The sequence below is a fragment of the Ambystoma mexicanum genome, chromosome 3q, assembly GCF_040938575.1.
Source record: "Ambystoma mexicanum isolate Mex_15411 chromosome 3q, UKY_AmexF1_1, whole genome shotgun sequence".
Taxonomy (NCBI): domain Eukaryota; kingdom Metazoa; phylum Chordata; class Amphibia; order Caudata; family Ambystomatidae; genus Ambystoma; species Ambystoma mexicanum.
Genome location: NC_090926.1, coordinates 624,396,495 through 624,417,269, shown reverse-complemented (window position 1 = coordinate 624,417,269; position 20,775 = coordinate 624,396,495). Strand labels below are relative to the sequence as shown.

Genomic DNA, 20,775 nt, shown 5'->3' with positions numbered 1-20,775 from the left:
CGGGAAATCCGCCAGCGGTAAGAGCGCACATTTTCCCCATTGAGCCCAATGGGGAATGGGGCATTCCCGAATGGGCTCAATGGGGACTTCCAAGTCCGCCCAACTCGTGATCCAGCACTATTAGCGCTGGGGGCTATGGCGGTCGCACTAATAGCCCCCGCGCTAATAGCGTTAGCGTTACCGCCAAGGTCGTGATCAGGCCCATAGACTGGATGCTATGGCCCCTCTTGGTCTGAATGAAGACTACTACTTAGGCCCATTTATCTAAACCTAAAAACGAACCTTCTCTTTCCTTCCACTGTCACTATTATCTCCTTTTGATATATTAGACATGTTCTCTTTTGAGCGGTGATTGTTAGGAAGACCATAACCTAACTAGTAGACTGTGAACCATATATGTGGGCAGTTGGATATCCTTTGTTCTAGAGATGTAAATGTCGAAATGACCGTAACTTCATTAGCAGACTGTAAACCATGTCTGTGGGCAAAGTGACAGTGTTGGGTTTTAGAGCGGCATACCAAGGAGTCATAAAACCAGTAAAACCTATTGTTAATACCGGTATAACCATTGTCATGGCCACTTTCATCCTTTTCTTTTCTATGGCCTTAGATCATATATTCCCTTGACTAGGCCAAGTCTGAGACACTTCTTGACTAAAGACTGATATTCTCATTAGACCTTGTCCTTTACAATGCGGTCTGATGATGTGACATTTTATTGAGAATTTATTTTTTGATCTTTTGGTCCTCAGACCACACTAATGGCAGAACAGACCCACTATTTACCCATTAGTCATTTTATTCCTTACCATCCCACTATTAAGCATTCTTGTGTACGCTCTGTGCACTTTTTCCTCCCTCGGTCTTGCTCTTTCCTTGAAGTCCTGCCTTAGATGCATAATACCTAGCTAAGCCTTATGTATAGCTACTTTACACTTTAGACTTTGGTCCATCAACACCTGAGCCCGCACTATTTCCATGTGACTCGGACCGCGTGTATGGCGCGGTTGCCAGATGTCACAAGTTACATGGTATCTATTATAGTTTCAGTAAGATTTTGGCTTTCTAGTCCGTTTTTGCAGACTTACGGGTACTGCTCCTGGAGCGGCATGGCGCGGTTGCCAGATGTCACAAGTTACATGGTATCTATTATAGTTTCAGTAAGATTTTGGCTTTCTAGTCCGTTTTTGCAGACTTACGGGTTACGCTCCTGGAGCCATGGACTCATTAATTCATGTACAGTTTCCATTCCAAACAATTTTTGTCTATGCATTTGATGCGATATTGAGACTTATCCTGACTTATTTTTTGGACAGAGGCTCCTCTTTCCTGGGACCCATTTTGTTTACATATGGCATCATGCACGTGCGAGCGTGATGACATCACGTGGTAAACGCACCGCGGTTCTTTGCCAACACTTCTTGCATTCAAGAGGTTCCGTGTTTGGACCCTCTTCCCCCCTGAATTCATCACATACTATCATGAGACCTAGATAGGGATCCTACTAGTTTACTTTATATTTTATTTATTTTTTATTCATACTTCCACCACAGTGACGACTATGATGTATCACGCACATGCGCGTGATGACGTCACGCCACCATTCAGTATATAAACGGCGGCAGCGCTGCAAATGGAGTCGGGTAACCCTACGGTCTCCGGTCTCCATTTTGCAACGCTTTTTAGAATTAGGTAAGTGCTGCATCCTAACCAGCCTGGTTCAGGGATCCCCAGAACCCTTTTGCCACCGTCCATTGTTCTTCTATTTTATTCTCTGACTTTTTCTCTTCTTTTTTTCTTTGCTTGTAAACCCAGCGACCAAGCCCTGCTAACCTCCCAGATCTCTTTTGCAAAATCCCTCCACTACCTCCTAGTGTGGGATCTCCATTCTGGTTAGGACCTTAACCTGGATGACTGCTAACTGCTGTAAGTGACCCTCCACTTATTACCTTTTCTCCAATATCCACAAACAGTTCACTTAATAGACGTTCTCTATGTCTATGCTCTATTTACAGATAAGGGTTCTTCCTCAAGACTTCTAGTCCTGTTTTCATGAATGCCTGGGATTCCCGTCCCAGATTCTCTCTGTTCTCTTGTAGAATTTTTACCATAAAAAGCACAAGGTTAGAATCATTACTGTAATTACTTCTCTTTTGAGATTGCAGATCATACACCAATTGCTTTGTGTACCCACGATCATTTAAAATGTTAACCCTTAAAACTCTACCTCTACTCTAATTTTTAAGATACATGAATGGGTGACAGGATGTTCTTTAATGGGTATTTTTTGTACTCTGTACATTTAACTATATATATGCAATCTCTTTAAGGCTCAGATTTCTGCACTATATATCTTGACGATAAATGAGTCATAAAAATGCTTTGTCATTTTCGTTTGAATTTAAGCAAAATTCTAATGTAAATATTGTACATATCTTGCCTTAGAAATATTGTTTTGCCCCTGATGAAGAGTCTTGTATCACTCGAAACACGTTGGGCCTTCCACAGCTTCAACATCAAGAATAAAAATGAAGATTGGTTCTTCTGACCCTATTTGATTGAATGTCTTTTTTTCAATGACAATCTGTCTTTCTGAAATTAATATAATTCACAGATTTCCTTGAATTCAATAAGATACATTATTTGTAATGTCAATTTAACTGTTGGTCTGGTATTCCAGATATTAGAAAGTGTGCAGGGGACGTAAGTTCCCAACTTGGGAACTTATTTTGTTTTTCACTCACACATGTACCCAGACAACAAAAACATTGCCATCTCATTCACACATGCACCTATACAACATACTCAATGCTATCTCATTTTCATGCTCACACATACACTACAACATACACACTGACTGCACTCTCTGACATTTGCTTACATTCACACATGTAGTTACAAAGATCAAACCCTTGCATGCACACATATATGCATACACACATACATACACACTTTATCTTAACCCCACCAACTCTGGGCTATAGACATAACTATACATGCTACTGGGATGGCCTCCCTGACCCCATGCACCTCGAAGACAGGAACCAAGAATTAAGGTTCCTAGATCATAACATGTGCAGTCGAACCAGAGCACCACCATCGTTCTGCCGCAGGACCCACAAATCGTGATAAAGTGCATGAGCACCCTCTACGCACATTTGGCCCTGCACAGATGGGGATGCAAAATGCTGACAACCTTCCATGGACCATTGTTCATCAGCGACTGGCGTAATGTACTGTAAAAGGAAAACCATGTTTCGCTACCATAGAAAGGCAGCCCTAGGAGAATGTTCTCAGCTGCTTGTTTCAGCTGCTGGGGGCTCTGTTTTCAACAGACTGGCTTGCTTTTCTTGGCTCCTCCATAATGAATGGGGTCAGTGCCTGTCACCCACTATGGACACGCACTGTTTCAAATTCGTGGTGGGTGCCGCTGCACTGTGGCTGCTGTTATCCTAGATGAGGAATGACTTTGGGAATCGTGACTTGCAAACCAATCTTAAACGCCTTCCTGCCTGCTGCTAAGGTTCTCTCATCAATGATCATTGCTTTTTTCAGTTCCTTTACGTTCACATGTATCTCTTTGTGAGGCCACTTAATGGCTGCAACATTCCCCTGTCCTAAGGGAGGCCTATCAGAAAAGCTCCAAATCAAAGGACAATTATTTCATCAGGCCGAGTACTAATTTGCCATCCTTGGTGCTGTTTTGAAGGAGGGAGATTAGAAGCTTAACACTTCTCGAAATGGATTTGATTTACGTTGCAAGGTCTAGATTAAATACGCTACTTAACTGATTTACTGCTCTTTGTAGAAGATTCGCTTTTTCTTCCAAAGCAAACAAGAACTACATTTAATAGAGGGCAACATTCAAGGTTGCATCAGAGGATGCTTCAAAGGGTTGCTGCAGAAATAAAAGGCTTCTCCCATGCGAGGCGCGGAACTAAAGTGAAATGATAGAGCGCTGGATGGCACACTTTGATCCGCCTCTAAGCCGATAGCCAGGCTGCAGACGGCCGGCAGCAGAGGACTGTTCGGGCGAATCGCTGCTGCTCATCTACAAGAGGTAGACATCTGCAGACTGGCCCCCATGTCATGAAGGTCACCTTCTAACAGAGCAGGTTTCAGCAAGCGGCCAATTTCTTTCTATTACTTGCCGTATATCTCCACAAATTCCCGAATGCTAAGAGATGTTGACTAAAATCCAGGACTCGATAAGGGCCAAGTTGGGAATATGGGTCCAGTTAGGAACTTTGAACGCTATTATGAAAGCCCTGCTAGCACACCAAACGGTTAGAGGGACACGCATTGCCAAAGCCAAAGGTTTTTGCTTTCAATAGAAAGGCATGTTCCGCATTACTATATTTTAATCTTACAACTTGTATATATGACGATGTTCTATAAATCATCCCAATAAATGTAATAGTGCTCATTTTATGAAGAAAAAATGTATTATGAAAAAAGAAACTTCACAGCAGGGTGCTGGGATGTTCTATTGATTAGAAATCAAGGGCCTGATGGCCCACTTGGGTGAAATGTTTTTATAACACCAACACCTGCTCAACAGCTACAATTACCCATTACCTTTCAGAAAGACACTTTTGCAGCTTAAATGGTTGTTCACCTTAATGATTAAGGTAATGAGCAGGTTAGCAGATGCATTTAACTCATTACCTTTGCACACACGCTTGAAAGACCATATATGTCAATGCTTCAGATGCAAGCTAAAGTTAGGCATGTTAAATAGGGGAACTCATGTGTTACTATAAACCTAAGGTTTGTGGCTCTTCGATAATAGAAAATGAATCTTTCACACTGATTAATCAGAGGCCTAGAATTCAAATGCATTTTCCAGTAGTGAATAGCCGTGACTTCAGCACCTGACATGGAACTGTTGAACGCTTTATGGTCATCTCTGCAATGATAAAATATGGTGGGCAGATTTTTAAAAGCAGTGATGGAGAGGGGAATAATTTGTAGATAGTGCCCCAACTGGTTTAAATACCTTTGGCCTCACTCTTGGCCTTCACACACCTTTGCTTCTGATCTAGCTGCACTTCCTTCCCTTTATAATTCTTATGACCTAGTCCTATTTTGTACTTAACAATTTTACTATTAATCTCTTAGTTCCACTCTGTCACCTCATCCACATTGCTTTTTCTCCCTTCTTAATAATTGTGCGGCTCTATGTACTCCTGAACCCTTCCCTTTCTACATCTGTCTATGCTGCCTATTTATTTTTAAAAATAGACAATATTTTTTCCACTTTTTCCCTCCAGCTTCCCCTTGTTCATCTTCTCCTTCATCTCTTATTTCTTTTTCCGGTTTCCATCTCTTTTTTTAAAAAAAAACCTCAGTCCATATCTTGCGTTAACTCGTGAATCCACTGCTTCTCCACTGACTCCTATGTCAATGGCTCTAATTCATCTGTTACAACCTTACATCTTCTCCTATTTGACTTTGCTTTTTAATTCCTCGCTTTCCACTGGTATTGTTGTTACTTCTTTTAAGCATGTTACCAATGTTCTTGTTCTTAAAAAGATTATCTTGATTAATCCCTGCCTCCCATCTTTGACAAATCCCTGGATGACATCCCTTCTCCCTTGGGGGAAAACCATTCTCCTATGGCCAGGGTAGTGCGTCCACAGTCGAATAATCTACCTGTAAGTGGTGCCTCGTGGGAGGATCACATAGGGAGGGAAAACCCTCATGGGGTGAGGGATGAAAAACCAAGGAGAAACACAGTATATGCCTCCCCCTGTCCGGGCTTCCTCACCCTCTTACCCTCTTCAGAAAGCTGGAATCCCTCATGCTTCTATGTATGTGAGCAAAGAAGAACTTTGTCCTCCCATAAATAGTACAAAGACGAAAAGGAACAGCCATGACACCTTAGGAAAATGTATCAAGATGAATAAGATGCGCGCAGTCCTCCTGGAAGGAGCCACCAGGAAGGGCACTGTGTCTGCCGGAGACAGGGAGAAAGTCGGGATGCACAGGAAGAAGCTGAGAGGCTGTCCTGAGACAGAGGAAGGGACGGCAGGCTGGTGAACTCCGGCAACATGCGGTCCTGAAGTTTGAGAAGTGTGACGGCTCCCAGAAGGAAGGTCAGTGCTGCAGAGCTGTCACATACTAAACAAAGCCTCCTCAAGCATTAAGAGTGCTGCGGCTGATGGAGGAAGTTGGGAGAAGGTGAACGCTCTCGCAAACTAGGAAAACGGGCACACAGAGGGGCAAAAAGACGCTGGGAACTAGAGAAGGTGGAGTCGAGCAGAGAAGGGGGAGAACTACCCTGAACCTAAGGTCTGGGACCCTGAAATTAAGAGGAAGTGATGGCAAGCAGAGATGGAGGAGAAATACCCAGAGCTAAGGGTCTGGGGCCTTGAGAGTAAGAGGAAGTTGTGGCAAGCAGAGAAGGGGGAGAAATACCCAGAGCTAAGGGTCTGGGGCCTTGAGAGTAAGAGGAAGTTGTGGCAAGCAGAGAAGGGGAGAAATACCCAGAGCTGAGGGTCTGGGACCCTGAAAGTAATATTGAAGAAACGTTCACACCTAGGATAATATATGGTAGTGCTTGGCAGCAGAGTAAACCAAGCCTACCTAATAGGAGAATTACCGAAGATAGGCAAGTCTGGGACACTCACTCATAACACAAATACATCAGTTGCTCATCCTCACTGTCACAGTACATAGTTGAATGGTGAACCAGGTTGGCTGTGCAATAGATAGAACTTGACAGGAGAGTACACCAAGTTGACCTAGAAAGAGTACTGTTGAAACCGGGCGAGTCTGGGACTCGCACCCATATAAGAAGGACACTTGTTGCTCTTCTTCATAGTCACAGTACCGGAGAGAAGAGTGAACCGAGTTGACTGTGCAAAGGAAGAGAAATCTGGGGAAGGGAGACAGACCCTCTGATTTGTGAACACTGTGGCAAAGCTATGGTGCTCTTCAAGGAAGTGGAAATGAAATCAGGGGAAGGGAGTCATCCGTAAACAATGACCAAATGCAGACTAAGGGTTTCTGGCTGGATATAGATCTCTTTCTCCTTTTCCCACCTTTCTGTTCAACTTCATTCTTCTCACTCTATCATTTGTCAAGCTGTGAACTCTTACCCAGTTTATTCATTATAATGTTTCTAAAACTGAGATTCTTTTCTTCTATGCTTCCTCCCCTTATTATTGTTCCCTGAGCTCTTTCTAGCATGAGTCACTCTCTCTTTTGTCTTCTCCTTGTAGTCTTGGCATCATCATTTTTGATTCCTACCTCAATTATAATTGCATTATATTATATTGAATACAGCCTCATGGGATGATTTGCGTGCCGAAAAAAGGGAGGCACTATGATCATATGGTCTACATTGAGACGAGAATCTATATCTATAATTATAAGCGGAGGTCCGTGTTAAGCCCGGAATGTGAAAATACTTACAAGGCGAAACAGACTGGAAGCTGAGAAAATATATGCAGACTAAATAACTCCGTTCAATGTAGAAGCAGAATGCAGGAAAGCCCACAGTGAGCACTAGATGTGAAGGCTCAAGACTCTTGAGAAGCTAGCGTCATTAAGAACAAGTGGATTGGAATGAAATGTGCCACTATTGTGCAGATTATACAGTTCAAATGTATGCAACACAGACAAAGACATATGTACAAAACATGTATGTAATATTACCAAATAGAGTTCTGTTATGTCACTAAGCATGGTCTCTCATCACTAGATTGACAAACGGGTGGTAGCTCCTGATGACGTTCCATGATTTACTCAGTATAGAAGGAATGAAACATGTTGGGTATATAGGGTAAGGAAATCTGCAGAAAATGTGTAAAAAGGGCAACTTAGTGGCATAAGAAACTTGTTTTTTATATGTAGGAATGAATAAGGTATGTATGTGTTAAAGAAAGTAATGTATTTGCTGCAAGTTGTGTCCTAAAATAAGAGACGCATTGGTTCTGCACACTATTGGTACAATTGTGTTTCCTGATTACAGGGAAGGCCCTGGTTTGTTTTTTGTCTTTTGCTTTTTGCTTATACCAATAGCACATGCTTATTTTTTGTGTACAATGTCATACTTTCTTTTCATTTAATGTTGTGATGCGCAATTGTATGTGCACCTCAGTTATTTCTTGTTCGTTTTGTCAAAACATTTCTTTACAATATTTATTCTACTAAAAGAAATTGATTTTCCCAGATACCCTACATGTATTGTTTCCTTGCATTTGATTCCTCAATTGAGACAACATCCGAGACATTGATGACTCTATATCAAATTGGCAGCTCCCTCTTCTCCCCTTCTTGTTGTTCAGTATTGATCCCACTTGGGGTCGCTGCCTTTCTGACTACATTTGGTGGGTGACCTCCCATTTCTCTAGTCTAAAAATAGGAAACCCGCAGACCCACAGCGTTGTTTAATATGCCTAAGTGTTATAAAAATGAAATGCAAATAAACATAATATTGTTTCTAAATGGGTTCTGTTGCACATTAATTAGTGTGGGTCTTTATAAAATCTCTCCTTACCGTTTCTGCTTCGTGGAACTCTTTATCTAACTTTGGTCTTCTCACAACTTCACGATTTTTCTCCTTATTAGCCTTCCTACCTATCCTTTGCTCCTCTTCAACCTGAGGTTAATGCTACTATTCTACCTCTCTCCGTTTTCTGCTGCACATTGATGCCTTTCCATTCAAGACCGGCTCCAGCTTCATCATGTATGCATTGCTTTTAAATGCACCTAGGATCCTGTGCCCTCTTATCTTTCTTTACTAGTGCTGGTCTATTCTCCCAATTGTATGCTTTACTCAGGGCTCTTTGTTTCTGCTGTGCACAATCTCGATGTCGTTCTATGTGTTTCCTGCACTCAATTTCTAGAATGCTCTTCCTTTTTCGGTACGCACCTCTTCAGTTCTTTCATCTTTTCACTCCTTAATAAAAGTGCATCATCACGCCACTTCCTGAGTGTAAATGAAACCTCCTCTGGATCAATGCGATTTGTTATCACATATTATGTTACCGTTTATGTAAAGTTTATTGTGTAGCGTTTTGTTTAAACTGTTATATAAACCCTAGTAAATAAATAAAACACAAACTAGGCATCTCCCAGATAATGTGCACTTCATGAGTGATTGAAATGCTTCTAGTTAAAAGTAGAAAGTAAAGGGAAAATAATTGTTCATTTCCTTCCCTCAAGGATCTTCAGTCAGAAATAAGTTATAAATGCCACATCATATCATATCAAATATGCTGATGAAATGTTATTTTTACAAAAAACGTAATTGTGGGGGGAAAAACATTCCATTAAAAGAAATACTTATCATTATGTCTGATGTGCTCATAAAGAGACATTAAAGTAAAGGATACTCGACAATAATTACTTGAGCTAATAGACTTATTACGAAAACAATGTGTCAATACATGTACATGTTGGTAAAATAAGAAATAGTCTAAAATGGGTACCTGTGTATCCCAACGTGCTCCTTCCATGTACAAGCCATGAACGTATGCACCTTCGCGGGGTGGGCTGCTGAAATCCTCACGGTTCTTCTTTGTCACGTCACACTGCAGGGTCATTTTATCCAATGGCCACTCGTTCTTGCGAGCCATGGACTGCATAATGGCGGTGAGGAATGACTGGGGGTTGAAGAAGCCTGCTAACCAGACGGCTGAAGGCAGGGCAAAATCTCCAGTCCAGGTCTCAAGTTCTTTTATTCGAGCGAGTAGATCGACAAACCAGCCGGCAAGCCCAGACATAGATGGATATGCCCTCTTCGTCCACGACTCGGGGACGGTGTCCAGGAATATGGCATTTTGCAAGTTCTCCATGTCGCTGGTCATGGTAAGTTCGCCCTGTTGTTATGTGCACAGTAAAAAGAGCAGGTTGTGTTATACTTTGCAGATAGCATACAGGGCATACACATGCATCCATGAAAAGGCCACCTGCCATTCCTATTGCCTCTACCATATGCAATCAAATAACAATGTGTAAACCTCCTAAAACTACAGGGAAGCAAATGTTACATTTAAACAGAGTTCCTTTTGCACAGGCATATTACAAAAATGACAAACGAGTGTATTTAAAATGTGCAGGAAGGCCGCAACTGTAAAAGACCGGAAACCCGACTGAAAGCGAGGAAGAATGGAGCTGCTGGAGACAAAAGTACAAACTTGAGAATAGGCTAAGCATTCAAGTAGTTTAGAGGAATTCGGCAGAAGAGAAATAGGATAAAAATTAGGAGGAGAGGAAGGATCTAAGGAATGGGTAGAACGGAGGCATTTCTTGAACAAAGAAGGAAAAATCGAAGTTGAAAGACAAATGTTGAAAAGAGAAGCAAGCTAAGAAACAAGACAAGGATAGACTTTAGGAATAAGCAATGAAGGAATAGGATCAGCATGAGAAGCAGTGGGGTGGGCTCGAGGTAGCAAAAGAGAAGGCTTGCCATTAGAAACTGGAGAAAAGAAGAAACAGTAGTATTAGAACACAAGACAGAGGAAACAGTAGGTGTAGGAGAAGTGGAAGACTAAATGGCTGTCTGAAGGGAGGCCACCTTTGAGGCAAAGTAGAGAGCAAGATCAGTAGCAGTCAAAGTAGAAGTATGTGAGTAATCAGGAGTGGGAGGAGAAAGAAGGCCTGATAGAGTTTGAAATAATCATCTATGATGGGTTGATCGAGTCTGCAAAAGATCAGAAAAATATGAGTGTTTAGCTGAAAACAAAACTTCTTCATACAGTGCGTGGTAGGGAGAAAAAGACACATGATCCAAATCAGACCTGGCCTGGCCCCAGTGCCTTTCAAGGTGAGACAATATATGCTGCATAAGTAGAAGATTAGAAGTAAAGCAAGGTTGAGGGGGCTTGCAGGAAGGATGAAATGTCATAGCTGTGTGGAGAGAGTCCAAGGAAGAAGAAAGAAGACGACAGAGTGGAAGCAGCATCAACAGCTGAAAGAACAGCAAATGAAGAGTGAGAGGGAAGAGCAGCAATACACAGAGAAACAAATAAAGGAGTATTGAAAGCTTGTAAGTCATGCCTGACACATGGCAATGCCACTGAAGAAAAGGATTCAGATGCAGGCAAATATGGAAAAAATTAAAGTCAAGAGGATAATGAGAAGATAGACGGGGAGTGCAGAAATGGAAGATAAAGAAAGAGAAGAAGTGAAGAGAAGATCTAAGCAAGAACCAGACACATGAGAAGGAGGAGTAGAAAGGGGAGACAGAAAATAAGAATCAAGAATAGCAAGAAACGGAAGAGCTGCATGAACAGAAGACACATGAAGATTGAAATCTCCAAGAAAAACAAATGGAAAAGTAGAAGGGAGAATAAAAGAAGGCATTTCATCAATATCTTCACAAAAGGACCCAACCGAACCAGGAGGACAACATACAAGTAAGAAAGAAAGAATAAGGCTTGGAGAATGAAAAACAAAAATTCAAATGAAGAAAAAACTGGAAGAGTCAAAACCATAGGTGCAAGTACAAAAGAAGAACGTGTAAGAATACCAATGACCCACCAAGAGCAGATGGGCTCTGAATATGACAAAAAGAAGCAAGAGACGTAGAGAAAGAAGCAATAGTGGCAGTATTAAATGAAGTAATCCAAGTCTCAGTAATACAAAGCAACTGTAAATTCAAACGAAAGAATAAATCTAAGACAGAAGCAGACTTATTGCAAATATATCGGGCATTCCACAGAGCCAACTCAATAGAAGGCAAATGAGAAGAGCAAGGAGGATACATTAGGTTAGAGTAGTTCCAAGAAGGAGCAGAATAAGAACAACTGTCAGAAGGAAAGGCAGAAAATGCAAGCGACATACAATTGATGCCATGCAAAACAAAACAGTCAGCTAAAAAGTGGAATACTGGTGTGAGCCCTACGGTGGTAAACAAGTAATGACCAGCAAATAGAAATGCTGGGTGTGCTGCCATAGAAACATCCGGCGTATTTGAAATAAACAGCTCCCATCTGTCGCAGCTGCAGACAGCTATGCCCCGATTTAGCCGGACTTCGCCTGGGTTTAGCCCAGGAAATGATGGGAGATGCAGTCCGTGGCCTGTGGGCGGGTTAAAGGTGGCAGTGTCTGTAGATTGAATCCTGCACCAGAAACAAATACAGGTACGGCGTCTAAAGCCCCGGAGGAGCAGGCAAGTAAAAAGCAGTCCCTCAAAGGGACCGTAGATTGAGCGTCTTTGCCTCCACAACCAAGGTAGCATAACACAATGGGCAGCAGTACCTGGAAAGGGGGCACGGGAAGACAACACCCCAGTCCTCAAGACTTCGGCTTGTGTTGGTTGGGAATGGGAGAAAGCACGGCACAGGCCCATTGACCTTAGGTCATGACCATATTTTACACCTTGATTTTATAAAAAGGAAGGCAGGCCTTAATATGATCTTGCACCAGGCACTATATAGCCGTATTATGCCTCTGGAGTGTTTGTAGATTCCCATTTGAGCCCCCATAGGACTCAAATGGGAATCTTTAAGGACCCATTAATAACGGGCCCGTTGTTAGCATCCTGGTCTACTAGCGAGTTCCGCACTGAACGTCTGGACTGGCCAGGCATAGAGAGCGGGACCCGCTACAGAACTCTTAATGTGACGGCCCGGAATAAACGGTAGCGGCCCGGAATAAACAGTGCCTTTCCCCTACCGGCACCGTTCATTCCGTGGCCGCCACAGTTGTAATGAGGCCCTATGTTACTTAGGCAGCGTTGCTGCAAACAGGTTAATCAGCAGAAAGGATGGGTGAGTACTCTTATGCCATCCCCAGTATATTTAAAGTCCGAGTAAAAATTAGGCAGAAAGGCAAAGCAGCTAGCATCTTGGTGTTCCTTGCAAGGCATTCAGTAGGTTGATTATAGCCACTTAAATTGGTGCTGGAGCTATTGTTGGGCAGCCGGCATTTATAGGTATGTGCTGGTTTTTGCTGGTTTTATATAGTACGAACTGAGTGATGACGCAACAGACTGTGGTGCAAAAAGGGCATGAACTGATAGGGTACATTATATGGATACAATTAAAAGGAGAGACTATTAAGGGTACATTAAGAAGTACACGGCCATACCCTATAAGAGGGTTACCGGCACAGAGTACAGATTAGTGCAGAAAAGGTGCACCCTTTCTTAGACAATTAGTTGGTGGATCTGCAGAAATTCTGGTTCTCCAGCTGGATGAACACTAGGGGATGGGCACCTTAGCAGGGACCCCCAGGCAGCAGTCCCTACTCGCCTTCTATCACACCTCCAAAGCCCCTTCCGTTCTAGTCGGGTCACAGGAAGAGGGTGGACAAAGGAGGTCCTCTTTTAAGGGGGTAGTGGGGCTTCACCTAGCCTCTTTAGCAGGCCAGAGCTTCAGGACCCTTCCCAGGCCCAGTCCCTGCATATTGAATGATATTGTGTTCTAATTCATGACCAACGTGTCGTTTCCCTCAGAGGTCGCAGCTGGGGAAGGACGACGAGGAGTTCTATGGTGATCTTTACATAAGAAGCAGTCACTGCAACAAGATGAGAAAGGCTGGACCCACATACCTTGGGGCAGAGCCATGATGCCTGGCCTCAGGATGAATGCGACTGCACCTGATCACCAGAAGAGAGGGCAGTCTAAGCACTAACTGAAAATGGGGTAGACCAGGCCATACGAACATGTAGGTACCCTGGAATTAATCCATTGGGCAGTGACCAGTTCTCCCAGAACAAATTTACCCGAAAGTGAACCCTTCACCTGGAAGCAATAAATTAAGCGCCAGTGCTGATAATTAGCAATCATTTCATCTGAATCATTATTGCTGATTGTGTATTGATCACCTGCAAAGTAACTTGGAGTAAGTTACTAAAACCTGCAGCCTCTTTTTTCCCATCAGGTGTTGTCACGCCTTTCTGTTATTGCCATGAGGCAGTTGGGGACGAATGCTCTGGGTTGTCACTGCTATGCAGTTGTGCTCCCATGCAGGTATAGTTCTGTGAGTTTTGCTCTATATGACCCTTCAGACTGCACCATTGAGTACATTTTTCTGCACAAGCGATTCTCTGGCATTTTCTTAAACGCTGATCAGATGGCAGAGGGACACAGCAATCAAACTGTGACAGGACGTGGACACCTTGGAATGTCACACTTGGGAACAGTTAGTAACTAAATTCAACGACACTAACCAAAAACCTTTCATTTTAAGTGCAGTCGTCAACCAGCAGCTTGAACACATGGCAAAAGTAAGTATTCAGAAAGTATGAGTCACCACCGCTAGTAGGGTTACTGATGTCAATTGTCGCCTGCCTTTCTGTGACATCAGTGACATAAAGCAAACATTTTAATGTCTACTAGTGAGTCACTCTCTTAGGCAGTCGCAGGAGTATTAGCAATGTTTCAGACTCGGCTTTTCGTATTGTGTGAGCGCCTGAGTTAAATGCGCAGCTCTCACTCATGGAAACAATTATCATTTTTCTGAATGACAGAATGAAACAAGACACTAAGAGACTGCAGGAAAATACATTTACACGCACATGCAAAGCAATCTATAGCATTCATGAACGGATTCCTATTTTTTAAATGGGCAGCATCTATTTAGCACAGTCCCCTAAATCGGTCACTGATGGGGATTTATGGCTAATGCCTACATGCCAACAGGCCCCATTCCATACGGCTGATGCTGATCCGGTCCGGTGTTCTTCTTTGTATTCTGGCACTAGTAGTCATGGATTTATAATGGAGAAATTCATGACCCCAAATCCCAGAATGCAAAGAGAAAATAGGAATGGGAATGGGCTACCATCTCCCAGATATAAGGGGTCATGTTGACATGTATGCTAATGAGCTCACCATGAAGAATCATTTGTGTATAGTAAACAGCACGCTATGCTCCCTAAGAGAGGAATGATGGATGTGAAGGGAGGATCTAGCTGCAATAAGCTACGGCGATGACTCCCCATTGCGTAGCCACCCACTAAGCGATGCAGCCCACAGAATTGGTAAATGGGGGATTCCCTAGATCCGCTCTGCTCCCCTTGGCCTACCTATAAGCTCAGGTCGTGAGGCCCCAGGACTATGTGGGAGGGAAGAGGGTGCTCTGGCAGTAGGCGTGTCAGGATCACAAACTGCTATTAGAGGGAGATGGAGCCTAGGTGCAATCATTCCATGAACCTATATGCAAACCCCTAGCTTGCCTGCCAGAGTTAGGGAGCTAGCTCACAGACATTGATCCAATTACCTTTGGCACTGTAAGGACTCCAGCACAGGCACACAGGGAGGCAGCATTGCAATGTATCAATCAAGAATTGCTATAAATAAATAAACAAATAAACAAACGTCAGGGGAGTGAAGAGACAGTTCTGCATGACCCAATAATGGATGATATGCCTTTTGAAACCTCCAAACGTGGAACCATGGCCAATGTTACCCCATTGCCACTCTGCAGTACACAGATGAGAGAAAAGGGAGGATAGGCAGTGCACCAATCAAAAGGGCATATCTTCATCCGAGACTGGCTCAAAATAACAAAAAATAAATGCTGAATGCACGTTTTGTGCACATTCGGCATAGTAGAAAATGTTGAATACCACACAATCACGAACAAGGGGTGTGGGGGTTGTGGGGGTGGTCCCCTCCTACCCTAGTTCGGCATTATGAGCTTTGAGGGTTGCAGTGTTGTCCCCCACTTACATTAAAAGAAAAGTGGGTGACAAATGTCAAAAAAAGCATTTGAGTTTTGCGAAGAAGTAAGCTTCGCAGTTTTGAGACTCGTGCTTTTGGGATGAGTATTTTCACATAGATCCTCTCATCAAGCCTCAGGTGTTCCCACTTAAAATATTAATAGGCCCCATTCATGGACCACAGACTATAGAAATGGCACATTGTAGCTGATGCCAAGGGAGTAACAATGGTTTTTCCATGGGTCAAGTCCTAAATATTAAAGTGGGGGGACTCATGACCAAACGTAATGGCATGTGACATCACCAGAAATTAGCATATCAAGGTGAATCATGCACATTTCATTAAATTGGCTTTGCATAAGCACCCAAATTGCACAGGACGAATGGCATTTGCCTTTCAGAAAATCAACACACACACACATAGTGTTTTTGCAAACGATAAATGATGTGCAAGTTTTAAACTCCAAGAACAATATAAATGTTTTCCGTGGAACTTGCTGTAGTGAAATGAGACATTTCACCTTTAGTTGTTTGTTATTTTTCATCAGGTTATATAGTGCAGTGGTGAAGTGTCCGACCTGCAAATCTGATAACTGCGGTTTCCTGAGGATTTAATTCATAAATTCAAAGAGAACATTAGAAGTTTCTCATTTTAGCTGGGGGGGACTGAGTCCACCCTCTGAAAAAAGTGGGTGTACTCCGTCCTCCCGCATGTACCCTCGACTTGAGCCCTGGGTTTTTCATAGTGTAATAAGGTGACGTGGCAAGATATGAGGAGGAGATGAAAGGGCGCAGGGAAACCGTTGGCTCTGGAAAAGGAGTTGGAGATAAAGAAAAAGAGCGAGAGAAAGAGGTAGGGAGAGAGAAAGAGACAGGAGGAGGGGCACACAGTAAAGACGCAAGGTGAAAATTGAGAGTGGAGGTCAAACAGTCTTGGTGAGTGAATCATCGTGTCTACTGATTTCTGATGACCTTGGCCAGATCTTGGACATTGCAAAGGTCCAGCAGTGAAAGGGTGGAGAGGAGAAAGATATTAAACCCTGAGGGAGAAGAATGCACGTTCATGTTAATGCTGACAGAAGGAAGTGGGCCATATATGAAGATAAGTTAATGAAATGATGTTGCAAACTCAAACAAAGAGTTACTAGATTTTGCAGTTGGACATTTGGGCTATTAAATGTAAGAACACGAATTTCACTTTGGCTATAAACCTGAAAATATTATTTAAATGAAGCAGTTCATACCTTTTTTTTCGGTAATGTATATTTTTTGTTGTTAATCAAACTAAGTACAAATATGTGGGTAGCATGCTTCCTATGAAGAACGAAGCAGAGTACAAAATGGAGGCTACAGGTTGTGTAGGAACATTTGTAATAGACAGGAGTGTGGATGTCAGAAATGGACTCTGATTGATTGATTGATTGATATTTTATTTCTATCGCACTCGTACACAAGTGTTTCAGAGCGCGACAAGGCAAGGGAGGGGAACAGGGGAGAACAAAACAGTGATCTTACTAGGCCCAGTGACATTGAGAACACGCAAGTGCATGGGAGAGGGGGCGGGGAAAAGTGCATGGAAGGGGGGAGAGGTGGAAAGTGCGAAGCAGAGGAGAAACAGATAAATAACAATAAATAAATGATAAAGGCAAAAAACAGTCGTAATGCAGCCAGCAATTTAAGGCAGCAGACAGGGTAGGTCCGATAAGTGCAGGAAGAAAAAGGGGGGACTGTATGGGTACAGATACAGACCCCAGTGCAAGGGGTGGCCCGGAGGCAGTGCGGGAGGGTGACAGGATGTGCAGGTACCTCAGCCCAAAAGACAGAGGGTGGCCAGGTGCACAGTGCCAAGAGAGAGCAGATCAGCAGGGGAGAGGGGGAGCGAAGGCAGAAGAAAAGAGGAAGGTCTTGAAGTGCTTCCGGAACCAGAGATGGTTCTCGTCAAGTTTTAGAGTGGCAGGGTGGCTGTTCCAGAGGGAGGCCCCAGCCGAAGACGGAGATCTACCCCCAGCTCGTTTCTTAGAAAAACGACTGACCCTGAGTGAGTTGGAGGTAGAGGAGTGAAGAGCTCGAGATGGGAGGTATTTGCCGAGGGATAGCTGAAGGTATTTTGGACCCACGCCCCAGAAAGCCTTGTGGACAATGCAGAGGGTTTTAAATTTAATCCTTGCATCCACTGGAAGCCAGTGAAGAGATTTCAGAGCTGGAGAGATACGATCCCAGGGCTTGAGGCCAAGGACAAGTCTTGCAGTCCTGTTCTGGATTAGTTGCAGAGGGTGGAGAGTAGAGGCAGGTAGATTTAGAAAGACGCTGTTACAATAGTCCAAGCTAGAGAGAACCAAAGCTTGAGATACCATGAGCTTCTGGGGGAAGGAGAGGAAAGGCAGAGTACCTCTGAGGAGGTGCAGTCGGAAATTTGACTTTTTAGAAACCTCAGAGATGTGGGCGGAGAAGGAAAGGGTGGAGTCAAAGATGACCCAGAGGTTCTTAGCCTCGCAGGTGGGGGTAGGAGGAGGGCCAAGGGAGGCTGGCCAGAGAGTGAGGGGAAAGGATGGTGAAGGTGTGCCGATGAGGAGGATCTCTGTCTTGCTGGCATTCAGACAAAGATCATGGGCGGCACACCAATCTTGAACGGCAGTTAGGAAATCAGAGATGAGAGAGGGAGAGGAGGTGGCAGAGGGCAGCCTGAAAATGAGTTGAGTGTCATCAGCGTAGCACTGGAAATTTGAGCAGAAAATGGCAATGCAGTGGGCGAGAGTTGCCAGGTATTGGTTGAAAAGCCAGGGCGAGAGGTTAGACCCCTGGGGAACACCACAGGTAGAGAGGAAGATAGATGAAAGGAAGGACCTTGAAGGGTCGATCTGAGAGGAAAGAGGTCAGCCAGGCCAGAGCCTGATCAGTGATACCCAAGTTTTCACGGAGACGGTTGAGCAGGATGGTATGGTTGACCGTGTCGAAGGCAGAAGAGAGATTGAGGAGGATGAGGACAGAGGGAATGTTAAAGTCAATGTTGGTGAGCAGATCTTCACAGATGTTTAGGAGAGCAGTTTCCGTGCTTCTGGCAGCTCTGAAGCCAGACTGGTGGTCATGGAGACATCCAACAGAATTGGAATGAAGGTTAAGCTGAGAGATGGGCAACTTTTCCAGGAGTTTGCCAAGAAAGGGAGTAATGGAAATTGGGCGATAGTTAGCTGGACAAGAAGGATCAGCTGTGGGTTTCTTGAGAAGAGGATGCACAAAGGAGTGCTTCAGAGGGGAGGGGAAGGATCCAGAGGCAAAGGAGTGGTTGCAAAAATCAGCAAGGGCTGGAGCGAGGGTGTCAATGTGGTCATTGATGGTTTTAGAGGAACAGGGATGAACCTGTTTTGAAGAGGCTTTCATAGATCGGAATTGTCTAGCAACCTCGTCAGGGGTGAAAAGAGGAAAGGACGAGAAGGATGGTGGGAGGGTGGCTAAAGGAGGGTCAGCAAGCACAGATGGAGAGGAAAGAGGAGGAGTGTGGGTGGAGAGGGTGGACAGGATGTCCTGGGTTTTTTAAATGAAGTGAGAGGCAAGGGCATTGCAAAGAGCCTGGGAGGCAACAGGAGGGGTAGAGACTGCAGCAGGGTTGGCCAGCTCCTTGCAGATTTTAAAGAGTTCGGCCAAGTTGTTAGATGCCGCAGAGACACAAGCTTGAATGTGGACTCTCTTCTTGGTGAGGACAGAGAGTCGGTATTGCCTTTGTAGCAGGTGTATGGGAGGGAGTGGCCCCCAGACCCCCTCGCGCCGTACACTCCTCAGTACAAGGCTTGGACCACGTGCCTCCGGTAGTGGGTTTGCCCCTTGCCCTTATGTAAAGTTAACCACGGTTAACCGCTACACAGATGGGACTACTGAGCAGGACACGGGGCATCCATCTTTTGTGCCCCCTTTCGACTCCATCTTGGGTAAACAGGCCTCACTGCGATAGTACAGCAAGGCTCAGCTCCCCTTCCACTGCAACAGTCAAGGACAGAGACACACACACAAGGCGTGCAGGCAGCTGGCTGGCCCCCACCCTTGCACTCCCCCTGCGAAGGAAAGCTCTGCGCTCCCATTCTCACGCTGAAGCCGGAGAAAGTTGCAACAACCAATATGATACAGTTTTCTTCCTCTGAGATCACTGCTAGCATGAGAACCAGCATGTGAACCAGGATGAGCTAAGCACTTTCTGCTCGTTCGCCCCCATAAACGTGCAAGACACCCACCCCCATTTAGAGCAATTTATTACCATCCTGACCCTGCGCTCCCTGTAAGGTATTTCTTTCAAGTGCCAGACCCTCGCCTGTGCTGCGAAACCCACCCAACACACCCACTACTAACCTTAAATACTTTGCCACAATATATGTTTTTACTTATACTAATAGGTCTAAAGCTTAGGAGATATGTAAAACACAGCTTGACTCTTTTTTTATATGCACAATAAAGTTCAAGGCCTCCAATTAAAGCCACGAATGACCCAATTGTACTGACAATAAAAACTATGTGTGATTTGTGTAAGAAATATGAAAAGTAGCATAAAATGTTTAGATAATTAGTGTTTTACGAATGCAACATATTAGCTTAGGTAGTGACCACAGTGACCGGACCCTGACCTGCGTGGAGCACAAGATATTTGACGTCCATCATCTCGTCAGCCACTCAGCCAATCAGAAGGAAGAGATGCCACCCACACCTACAGCACCACACCGCCTGGCCAATCGGGTCCATTTAGTATTTTTTGTTAGAGTTACTTTAATTGATGTATATATGAGTAATGATGTAAATGTTTGGAAGGGTTTTTTGGGTTATTTCCGAGCTGGAGAAATAAACCATCCTTTGAACTCTTGCAGCCGGGTCTCAGTGCCTCCTTCCACGACAGGGGTTGTGTTGGTTATTTTATTTTCTCTCTCACACGTAGTAAGCCGGGGAAAGGCACCTACACAGGCGACAGGCCAGTTTGTCAGAGGATGAACAGGAAGTCCTCCATTTCCTCTCAGCTGCCCTAGACTCATGTTTAATTGTAGCTAGGTCAGAGTCACACCAGGAATTGCACTTGGCTTTGGACTTCAAACGGATCCTCATGACAGCGGCAAGAACATCAAGCGTATCAGAAATTGAAGAGTAGAGCAGAGACAGGGCTGTATCAGGATGAGAGA

The 20,775-nt window shown here is 44.0% G+C and overlaps 1 protein-coding gene across 2 annotated transcripts in view; it reads right to left on the bottom strand.

Moving 5' to 3' along the window:
• DNAH9 (dynein axonemal heavy chain 9) overlaps nucleotides 1-20,775 on the bottom strand; it is a 1,527,051-nt gene that overhangs the window by 94,973 nt on the left and 1,411,303 nt on the right. For both annotated transcript variants that reach the window (XM_069654516.1, XM_069654515.1), the window contains exon 68: nucleotides 9,441-9,830. In XM_069654516.1, the coding sequence (XP_069510617.1) occupies nucleotides 9,441-9,830 (390 nt within the window). The remainder of the gene's footprint in view (nucleotides 1-9,440; nucleotides 9,831-20,775) is intronic.